Consider the following 12,097-nt stretch of genomic DNA (forward strand, 5'->3'; position numbering starts at 1 on the left):
GTTCAGTTACAGGTGCCTGTGTCCAGTATCAGCTTGCAGGTGTCCGAGTAAAAAAAACGCGCTGTTCTGAACAGCAGGGACCAGCGGTGAGCATAGAAACAGCGCTGGACTACAACAAAATGGCCACCGGCCGCCCTGTATAAAGGGAATAATCACAGAGAAAATGGCCGCAGAGCTACAGAAAAATGGCCCCTGCTTTCCACTGAGGCACACCAAAAATGGCCGACAAACAACTGATGGCGATCAGCACATGCAGACTTCTAGACACCCAGCGGGGAGACCACAGACACCCAGGGACACAGAAACCCAGCGCAACCCCCCATCTAAGGTGAGAGGCCCCCTGGCTAAAGGTACACACACCGCTAGCAGCCCATCATGCAGCATCCCCCATGGGAGGGGGGGGGATAGGGACCCCCTAATCGACCTCCCAGGGAATGCCCAGCTGCTCAATCCCGCCAAGGCAGGGAGAGCTGTACTTACCATCCGGACGAGCTGGGGACATCCTATCACAGACCCACTCTCCGAGCAGTATGGGGTGGCTGCTGACAACGGCACACTGTGACAAGGACATCGGTAGTCCGGTCATATGTGTGCCCTGCAGTGTTGCGCTCATCGGCCGCCCCTGGAGCCTGAAGGGATGTCGTGGCTGACCCAACGCGTAGCTAGGGTCTGCACACGCTCGATGGCCAGGCTGGGGAGACTACAAGGATCAAGATTATCCAGCCTGTCACCCAGCCGGCTTTTGATAGCAGATCACAGGATCTTAACATCTTGTGCAAAAGGCAAACGTTCAGCAAAAAAATCCCAGGACCGATGGTCCCGCAGGGAGCCTAGGTCCATCTCCTTCACTAGGCAGAAAAAAACTGAGCTGCAGGAAGCAGGCTGAGGGGTTATTACCAGAGGTACCACCCCCTGGGTGGAACTGTAAAGTTCTGTTTCACATGTATAACATGTTCTGCCTAGTCCTCTCCTGAAGGTGGCATAACAACCCTACGGTCAAGATTAATGGAGCTGTTTCAGTCAGTGAATAGAGGAAAAAAAAAACATACATCGTTGGGGTACAACGTTGCACGACTGCGCAATTATCAGTTAAAGCGTCTCAGTGCCGTATCGCAAAAAATGGCTTGGTCAAAATGGCTGAAGTGGTTAACCAATTTTCTGTCCTTCAAAGACTAGGCTGAAGGAAAGAAAACTGCTTGGGAATCCCTCCCACAGAGCCATTGTATTCCGACAGCATGAGGTTTCCCTGCCGTCAGATCACAATGATCACTTGCTGCTATAGTCACAGGCAGTGATCGCATGAAAAGAAATCTGGCAGGCTGGTTGCATTGAAGTTGATCGATGGATCAACTTCAGTAAAACTAGCCGGCCCATACATGGATCGAAATTTAGATCTGTCTATGGCCGTTTAAGCTGTGAAAGGCAGGTGCAAACTGGAATGGAGCTCACTTTTGTTGCAAATAATGCAAGTCTGAAAAGGAGGGTTGGACACTGCTGGCATCATTCACAATAAACTATTTTTGGAGACTGCTCAGACAGGACATTCTGCAGTTCTGCAATGTTGTTCTGTCTGAGCAGTCTGCAATAAAGGAAATACATTTCCGGTGGATGATACCAACAGTGCGCGACCCTCCCTTTCAACTGCCATAGAACTGTATTGTTCCCATAATAATTATATGCAGATGTCCAGGGCACCCCCTCCCTTACATCACAGTGCACCCCCCCCCCTTGTCTTGTGCTGCTGCGATGAGGAAGCTGTAGGTGGAGCTGCAGAAGAGTTGCCAGGACTACATGAAATGGCCTGGAGGGCCAGAGTTGGCCCATGGGCCTAGTGTTTGACATGTGCTGTAGAGGAAAGATGTAGATACTTGCCTAATGTAAGAGCATCGCATCAGGTCTAGTTACATGATCAGCTCCCAATGTCAACTTCAGTGTAGAGTAGGGATAGCAGACAATGGATGCCCTACAGTAAGTCTATGGGTGACATCACTGCTAAGACGTTACAGTCATTGTCGCTGCTCTCTCCTCTCCATTGAACCTGGCTACTGGGGCAATCGTGTGACCGGACTAGAGCGCCCTTAAATTAGGCAAGTACACGCACCTTTCCTTTACAGGATAGTTAGTATAGGGCTTAGAATAGGGGTTGGGGCAGGTTTAAACATAGATATTATTAATCAGACTTCCACTTTAAGCTGTGGGACTTCAAGTAACAGCTTGCCTGCTAATCTGTGGGATTCAAAGTAACAGAAATGCAAAAGGTAATAAATCAACCTTCTGAGTGGAACTAGTAACAGGTTAGCCTCATAAGTCTGTAGAACTACAGGCCACAGATTAGCTTGGCAGCTGGTCTGCAAAGCTGCCTTTTGTTTTAGGTCTTCTTTTTGCCAATTTCCTTCTCCTCAAAGTATCTTAGAAAAAAAAAAAAACAGCTCAAGCAACTTATTTTCTTTTGTCAGCATTTAGAGCTACTGCTACCTAATATGAGCTATTTCACCTTAATCGTGCCTCTAACAGTATGGAGAAGGTGTCAATTACAGCCCATTAAATACATCTCCACTTTTCCTGCGACAGTCATGTGGGATGGTGGATTGAATGGAACTGGAACCCAAAGTTTACTCAACCCTATGTATAGCTGTATCCCCATGGGGCATCTGGGTAATGTGTAAGCTGCTTCCATACATTGAAGAACCTTTGCAGAAAACCTTGAGCAATTGGTAATGGTTGGATCAAAGATTTAGAGCGCCACACTAAAAAAAAAAACTTTAAAACCCAAAGCCTTTTGCCTGTGTTTTATTTTTTTTGCAACAGTCATCAGCTGCTTAAGCCCCGATGAGGAGGGCAGGCTGAGGCACCCCGAAACGTATTGGCTATTAAGTGGACTATAAGTTTTGGAATTAAGCGTTCTATTTGGATTTTAAAATTTCGATGTGGTGCTCCAAATCCATGAGTCTCTTTTGCTCTCTACAAATGTCAGCATCCAGGGGCAGTTGCTAAACATGAAGGTGGTTGGACTACTGACTTTTTGTCAAAAGTCTACATTTTCACATGACAGCACTGTTTAGCCTGCTTACGTTGCATCTTTTGGGTGGAAGAGGAGGTCATTTTAAAACAGCTGATGAAGCATTTTATGAAGGTGTGACTATGTTTACGGCTCACATTAAAGGCAATGTACATTGTAGCACTTTTTTTCTAAAGAAGATTTATCTTAAGTATACATAATATATCTAATTGAATAAAACACAAAATAAAGTTAAGGTTAAATTCACCCTTTGGAGCATGTTACACATTACACAGGGTGTAATGTGTAACATGCTCCAAAAGTCCCCCTGCACCCCCACCCATGTTTTGATACACTAAATACCTAAGCATAGCCCACTGTCTAAAATGTCAGATGGCCACTGGCAACTTTTATCATTGTCCAGAAATCCAAGGGTGCTGGAACAATTGCTGACACTCCTTGTGGTCCCCAGTGGGCTTAAGCTGACTATGCACGATAGAAATTCATCTTGTTTAGTAGTGACCGGACACATTCTGTACGCGTCGCCATCCATACTTGGCAGAGGATCAATGTTTGATCAATTTCTGTAGAAAGGACATTCTGAAAGGTTGTTGACTATCAGTGCCTGCAGCCAGCTTTAGACCCAACAGTCTGTCTAGTGGGCACTGACGAACATCTTAGCATAGACAGATACACACACATTTTTCTAATTGAAGCTCTACAGTACACAAACTCTACTTTCTATTTTATGGCAATGGCTACAAATGTGCTACCATTTTAAGAAGGCTGCCCCAATAAATATCAGAAAATCTAGGGCAGATGGCTGTCCTCCTCCTCTACCTGTAACCGGCAATCACATTTCATGATGTGCACTTGCAATTATCAGAAAGCCCATCTTTGAGCACCTCCACCACAGTAATTGTAGGTACTTACAACTGCTTCCTGCCATTTTACTTTCAATACACACAAAGAAGCAGCCTGATTAGTTTCAAATTGAAGTTTATTGTTAAGAAACTGTACTTTTTTTCTGCAGTATTCAATCTTTGGGTATAATGGCTCTATATACGTAGTAAAACGGTTAAACTATCTTGGATACTGTCACTCGTATCTCATGTACATAATTTTACATCAATTTAATCCGTTTCAGGGATTTGTACATTATTTTTGCGCCCAAATCTGTATTGTATAGAAACCTGTTATAACTCTGCCTGGCCTACTATTCTGTAAAAGCAAATCATTGTACAGTACTGATGTACTTTTTTTGATAAAGCTTTCCTTTAAATGGGGAAGGTAAAAAGCTTTCACCCACTAAATATACAAAAAAAGCAAGACTTCTGTATATATCTTCTTGGATAAAAGCTTAGAACATTAGATATTTTCTACCATATTTAGGCATCAAAGATTGCAGGTACGTTTTTTTTGTTTTGTTTTTTTAACTTTAGACCAAAAAAAAAAAAAAAAAAAAAAAAAGATAATAGTAAGCATTAATCTCTAACTGAAATTTGTTAACAGAAAAAATGACCCTTTATTGGTCTATTGTTAAAATACAGACCCCAGCAGGGCGAAGACCCTAATACCAGAGTCAGTGTATACATGATTACATAACCGATAATTATTTTTTGTTGTTGTTGATTATATTTTTTGTTTAAAACTATGGTGACAGTAATTGTCTATGGATTGAGCTGAATTAATTATCTGATTGCCATAACATATTTGCCCTGTATCTGGTCAGATTAAATAAAGTTTTTAAAAAAATTTTTTTTAGGAGCCTAGAAATCATTGCACCAGAGATCAGCAGATCGTGGGTGGCATGCAGGTCTCCTACAGAATGTTATGCCCATCGGCCAATCCGCCGGAATTTTGGTGGAGGACCACCAGGTTTTCCAAATGAACGGACTTTGCCCACACACAGACTAAAGTCCGTTAATTTTTAATGTGACTTCACGTACGACGAGACTAGAGAAGGAAGTCAATCTCGCTGCCTGCATCAGTGAGATTGACACCTTGCGAGCCTCGTCCCCTGGTATGGGTTTTAAGGTTAATCCCTACACCGAAAAACGGCGTGGGGGTCCCCCCAAAGTCCATACCAGACCCTTATCCGAGCACGCAACCCGGCCGGTCAGGAAAGGGGGTGGAGATGAGCGAGCATCCCCTCCTGAACCGTACCAGGCCGCATGCCCTCAACATGGGGGGGTGGATGCTTTGGGGGAAGGGGCGCCCTGCGGCCCCCCCACCCCAAAGCAATTTGTCCCCATGTTGACGAGAACAAGAGCCTCTTCTCGATAACCCTGGCTGTTGGTTGTCAGGGTCTGCGGACGGGGCCTTATCAGAATCCAGGAGCACCCAGATCCCGGCCCCCCATCCTATGCGAAGGAGTATGGGGTCCAGGTTGCCAGGATTGTCGGGAAGAGACCCTTGTCCTCATCAACATGGGGACAAGGTGCTTTGGGATGGGGGGCCTCAGGGCGCCCCCTTCCACAAAGCACCCACCCCCCATGTTGAGGGCATGCGGCCTGGTACGGTTCAGGAGGGGGGTGCTCGCTCGTTCCCACCCCCTTTCCTGACCGGCCGGACTGCATGCCCAGATAAGGGTCTGGTATGGACTTTGGGGGGACCCCCACCCCGTTTTTCGGCATAGAGGTTACCCTTAAAACCCATACCAAGCGACGGGGCTCGCAAGCTGTCAATCTCGCCGATGGAGGCGGCGAGATTGACTTCCCTCTCTAGTCCCGTCGTACCTGAAGTCGCGCTCAAAATGAACGGACTTTAGTCCGTGTGTGGGCAAGTCCATTCATTTGGAAAGTCCAGCGGACCAGCATACAGACGAGTGGATTGTCTGCTCGGAAGCAGTCTGGCGGAAATTTTTGAGTCAAGTTTTCTTTCTATGTCCGCCGGACTTTTGGGAAGAAAAGGTCCACTGGAGCCCACACACGATCGAATTGTCCGACGGATAGTCCGATCGTGTGTACACGGCATTAGTATAAGCTGTCTGCTTGTACATCATACAGGTAGGCAGTTTTACACCGACAGAAAAAATCAATGAACTACCAGAGCACTCAATAGCGCCATGGTAGTTCATTGAGAACTACAAGCCGACAGCTGCAAAGGTTGTCGGTACTTGTTGTTCATTAATTCACAGAACTCTGAATGAATGATACGGCCGTGCGGGTGGAACCTCACACAGCCGCGCTGTTTTCAAAAAGTGACAGCTGGTACAGGGAACTTCTGTCCATACTGCTGTCATAGGGAGGTAGCAGATAGCTGAGTGGGCTGCAGGAATGGGAAAAGGTTACATATTCCACTCTAAAAATAGGTGGAACAAGTAACATGTCCCCGAAGGTGAACGTATTCTTTAACTTTAGTCTCTGAAGCATGACACACAGCAAGGCATGGATTTCACGTTTTTTTTGTTTTGTTTTTTTACAAATGATAGAATCACACTAACAAAACAATTGCACATACAGTGCCTTGCGAAAGTATTCGGCCCCCTTGAACTTTTCAACCTTTTGTCACATTTCAGGCTTCAAACATAAAGATATAAAATTTTAATTTTTTGTGAAGAATCACCAACAAGTGGGACACAATTGTGAAGTGGAATGAAGTCTATTGGATAATTTAAACTTTTTTAGCAAATAAAAAACTGAAAAGTGGTGCATGCAAAATTATTCGGCCCCTTTACTTTCAGTGCAGCAAACTCACTCCAGAAGTTCAGCGAGGATCTCTGAATGATTCAATGTTGTCCTAAATGACTGATGGTGATAAATAGAATCCACCTGTGTGTAATCAAGTCTCTGTATAAATGCACCTGCTCTGTGATAGTCTCAGGGTTCTGTTGAAAGCGCAGAGAGCATCATGAAGACCAAGGAACACACCAGGCAGGTCCGTAATACTGTTGTGGAGAAGTTTAAAGCCGGATTTGGATACAAAAAGATTTCCCAAGCTTTAAATATCCCAAGGAGCACTGTGCAAGTGATCATTTTGAAATGGAAGGAGTATCAGACCACTGCAAATCTACCAAGACCTGGCCGTCCCTCTAAACTTTCAGCTCAGACAAGGAGAAGACTGATCAGAGATGCAGCCCATGATCACTCTGGATGAACTGCAGAGAACTACAGCTGAGGTGGGAGAGTCTGTCCATAGGACAACAATCAGTCGTACACTGCACAAATCTGGCCTTTATGGAAGAGTGGCAAGAAGAAAGCCATTTCTCAAAGATATCCATAAAAAGTCTCGTCTAAAGTTTGCCACAAGCCACCTGGGAGACACACCAAACATGTGGAAGAAGGTGCTCTGGTCAGATGAAACCAAAATCAAACATTTTGCCCACAATGCAAAACGATATGTTTGGCATAAAAGCAACACAGCTCATCACCCCCAACACACCATCCCCACTGTCAAACATGGTGGTGGCAGCATCATGGTTTGGGCCTGCGTTTCTTCAGCAGGGACAGGGAAGATGGTTAAAATTGAGGGGAAGATGGATACAGCCAAATACAGGACCATTCTGGATGAAAACCTGTTGGAGTCTGCAAAAGACCTGAAACTGGGACGGAGATTTATCTTCCAACAAGACAATGATCCCAAACATACAGCAAAATCTACAAAGGAATGGTTCACAAATAAACGTATCCAGGTGTTAGAATGGCCAAGTCAAAGTCCAGACCTGAATCCAATCGAGAATCTGTAGAAAGAGCTGAAAACTGCTGTTCACAAACGCTCTCCATCCAACCTCACTGAGCTCGAGCTGTTTTGCAAGGAAGAATGGGCAAGAATTTCAATCTCTCCATGTGCAAAACTGATAGAGACATACCCCAAGCGACTTGCAGCTGTAATCGCAGCAAAAGGTGGCTCTACAAAGTATTAACGCAAGGGGGCCAAATAATTTTGCACGCCCCACTTTTCATTTTTTTTATTAGTTAAAAAAGCTTCAAAAATCCAATAGATTTCGTTCCACTTCACAATTGTGTCCCACTTGTTGGTGATTCTTCACAGAAAATAAAAATTGTATATCTATGTTTGAAGCCTGAAATGTGGCAAAAGGTTGAAAAGTTCAAGGGGGCCGAATACTTTCGCAAGGCACTGTATTGCTCCATCCACAGAACACATAGTCCTGTTTTTTACACACCATATAAACATTTAATCGCCCTTCTTGGCTACAGGTTATTCGCCTTTCTTTGTTATTATTATATATATTATTATCATTATTATCCCTGCTATTGTTTTGATTTCATAAGAGAATCCCCCCTCTTAGTGCAGACACCCCTCTTTTAGTGGTCCCCCCATCCGTATAGAATCCCCCCTTAGTGCAGACCCCCCCATCAGTATAGAATCCCCCCCTTAGTGCAGACCCCCACAGTAAAGACAGCCCCCTTAGTGCAGATCCCTCATCAGTATAGACACCCCCCCTTAATACAGACCCCCCCCATCAGTATAGACACCCCCATTTAGTGCAGACCCCCCCCCATCAGTATAGAATCCCCCTTAGTGCAGACCCCCCATCAGTATAGAATCCCACTTAGTGTAGACCCCCCCATCTGTATAAACACCCCCCCTTAATACAGACCCATCCATCAGTATAGACACCCCCTTAGTGCAAACCACCGCAGTATAGACACCCCCCATTTAGTGCAGACCCCCGCAGTATAGACACCCCCCATTTAGTGCAGACCCCCGCAGTATAGACACCCCCCATTTAGTGCAGACCCCCGCAGTATAGACGCCCCCCATTTAGTGCAGACCCCCGCAGTATAGACACCCCCCATTTAGTGCAGACCCCCGCAGTATAGACACCCCCCATTTAGTGCAGACCGCCGCAGTATAGACACCCCCCATTTAGTGCAGACCCCCGTAGTATAGAAAAGACACCCCCTTAGTGCAGACCCCTGCAGTATAGACAAGACACCCCCTTAGTGAAGACCCCCGCAGTATAGACACCCCCTTAGTGCAGACAAGACGCAGTATAGACACCCCTCTTAGTGCAGACCCCCCCCCCCCCCCATCAGCATAGGCATCCCTATTCCCTTGTATAGCGCCCCCTCACACTTGTCCATCTACTTAGGAGTAGACATATAAGTGTACAGTACAGACCTCAGAACAGCAAGGCCGTGGACGTACACACACAGTGGCGTGTCCCTCGGGCTCCTCCTCACTGAATGTAAACAGAGGAGGAGGAGGAGGAGGAGGAGGAGGCGGCTTCAGTCCGCTCCACTGGGGACACAGCAAGGTTCAGATCATCAGGGCAGCGGGCGGTGTTAGCGGTGCCACAATCCACGGCCCACACCCCCTGCCCCCACCTAGCAACGCTACTGACACTGATACTAATTTAAGAAAAATTAAAGTGGTTGTAAACTGCTGGACTTTTTTTTGTTTGTTTTTTGTGCCCTGCAAGGTAATGTCATAATGCAATGCATACAAGCACATTATGTTAAACTTATCTGTAAAAAAAAGCCCTTCCAGCTCCGAGATGTCAGAGCTGCAGGCATTCCCATTTTCAACTGTCTTGCTTCCGTGTTCGTGGACTCGGGCTCTGTGATCGTTTATGGCACAGGGCTCTAAAAGAACAGCCTGGGTGGCTGTTACTTCTGAGTGCATGCGCCAGTGATGTGCAGTAAATTTCTCCTAAACGGTGCATGTTTAAGAGATGTTTACACTACCTATAGGTAAGCCTTATTATAGGCTTATCGATAGGGAAAAGTCATAGATGGGAGTTTACTTCCACTTTAAAGAGGTGTTCCAGCCTGGGAAATTTTTTTTTATAGTCAGCAGCTACAAATATGGTATCTGCTGACTTTTAATATATGCACACTTATCTGTCCAGGGAGCCCGCAATGTCGGCGCCCCAGCTGATTTTTGGAGCGGCTGTCGGGTGCTGCTGCCGCCATCTCCACTAAGGGAAACCAGCAATAAAGCCTTTTGGCTTCTCGGCCATTCCCTACTGCACATGCATGAAGCTTGCTGTGCTAATTGGTCTGGCGGCGGAGGAAGCAAGAGGGGGTCCAAACTTCTGAGGGGCGGCGCCATCGCCAGGAAATGGCGACTGGGACCTGTCAAAAGCAGGTCCCCATTCCCCCCTCTCCGCTGAAAGGTGCCAAATGTGGCACCAGAGGAGGGAGAAAGCGAATAAGTGGAGGTTCCACTTTTTGGTGGAACTCCACATAAAGGAAAAAAAATCCTGCCCAAAATAGACTGATCCTGACCCAAACACTAACCCAGGTCAAACCTCAATCTAGGCATTTTTCTTTTTCGGTCTCCGTGCTGGGAGTGCACTGTGTGGTGAGCTCCCAGCACAAAGGCAGATACATGTATATGTGTCACAACTGAAAAAAGCCCAGTCCAGTGGGTCCGCATACATGCAAATAAGATCTTCTGACCAATCTAATGTTTGCAATCTGCATAAATGTTCTAGAACAATAGCTCAAATGACTGAAGTCTTATCATTAGCCATGCAAGGAACATTTTCAGAAAGGAGTCAGTAATGGCAGCCCCCAAATTTCTAGGAGCAAAAATTTACTTTAAGGGGCGGGTCCATAAATGCTTGGAGTTCTACTTCAAGCACATAAAGAAGTCTAACACTTGCTATCAAACCTACACAAGAGCACAAACTAGCAATGTATACTGTACACTGTATACTGTACACTCTGTGATCAAAGTAATGTACCAGCAGTAAGGAATAAATCCTGTCACTGATTGATGGATAATGATATAGTTCAGAAACAATATATTATAGATGTTCAACTTTTATGGGTATAATAAGGATTAAGACCATTACAGTGAGGACACAGAGGAATGCAGGAAACAGTCTATTACCTAAGCATTCTCTTATGCTGAATTCATACCCGCTACTTAGTGCTATTGATCAGCTCTGCAGAGGTCATGTCATGATGGTGAAGGATTACCTGACAAAGCAGTTTGATTTTCTTCTCTCTCTTCAGGAATCTCCACCGATTCTTGTGTCATTGCAGCAGAACTAGAAGATTCATAGCCAACAGTCTGGGGACCACCTGTTGTGTCACTGGCACTAGAATGCTCCTTGGGGTTTGGGTCCTTACCCTTTGATCTCAAGAATGCAACCAACTTGGGATCTTAAAGAAAAAGGACATGGGAAAAAAAAGAGAAATGATCATGAATGGAACGCCTTCAAGCATTACTTTGCCAATACATTGACAACCATAATCTATTAGACACACAGTGGTCTTTTTTTTTTTTTACTAATGAGATATTAGACTGTTAGCATGAATTATTCAGTCTGTAAATTTGCCTAAAGTGATTAAAAAATAACAAACATGTTATACTTACCTCCACTGTGCAGCTCGTTTGGCACAGAGTGGCCCCGAACCTGCTCTTCTGGGGTCCCTCGGCGGCTGTCTCTGCTTCCTCCCTCAGATGCTCACGTTCATGCAAGCTCCCTCGCATGGTGAGAAGCATCTGCGGGCGCGCTCCCGTGATACAGCCGGCGGCTATAGGCGCTCGCTGTATCACACGGCCCCGCCCCCTGGCGCTCCGCATCAGTGGATGTGATTGGCAGCAGCGCGAGCCAATGGCTACGCTGCTTTCCATCCATCCACTCCAGCCAATCAGCGGCCAGGCTGAGTGGTGAAGAGGAAGTCGAGGACGAGCGCGGGACTTTCGAGGGGTGAGGTAAGTAAAAGAGGGGGGCTGGGGGTGCAGGCACTGTCAGATGTTTTTTCACCTTAATGCATAGAATGCATTAAGGTGAAAAAACATTTACCTTTACAACCCCTTTAACTAATATTTGGAAGATGAGTTGGATAATAAAATAGAATTCTCATTATAAAACCCTTTACTCATGAAACCTCAAATTCATTATGACATCACCCAAAACAAAGACAACATCACAAGTCCTTTAGTGAATGAGGAAAGTGCAGCACACAAGCAGGGCTTTACTGTTTCAAGAACATTTTAAACTAGTATAAGAGATTGCATTGAATTAAAGTATACCTAAATCAAATACGTATTCCCTCATTTAGACCAGAGGAGGAGTGGGCATAGCCCTGCCAGGTTTCCTGTAGACACAACAGGAAGCGAGAAGAAATCCTTCCAAAGTAAGGAAAAGCACCATCTTAGGCAGCTGTCAGCACA

General features: G+C 45.5%; 1 protein-coding gene across 2 annotated transcripts in view; it reads right to left on the bottom strand.

Moving 5' to 3' along the window:
- Positions 1-12,097, bottom strand: part of RPAP1 (RNA polymerase II associated protein 1) — a 143,514-nt gene that overhangs the window by 70,615 nt on the left and 60,802 nt on the right. For both annotated transcript variants that reach the window (XM_077464519.1, XM_077464518.1), the window contains exon 7: positions 10,894-11,079. In XM_077464519.1, coding sequence (XP_077320645.1) covers positions 10,894-11,079 — 186 coding nt within the window. The remainder of the gene's footprint in view (positions 1-10,893; positions 11,080-12,097) is intronic.

This window comes from Lithobates pipiens, unplaced genomic scaffold (assembly GCF_037356315.1).
Source record: "Lithobates pipiens isolate NorthernLeopardFrog02 unplaced genomic scaffold, aLitPip1_a1.2 Scaffold_30, whole genome shotgun sequence".
Classification (NCBI taxonomy): Eukaryota; Metazoa; Chordata; class Amphibia; order Anura; family Ranidae; genus Lithobates; species Lithobates pipiens.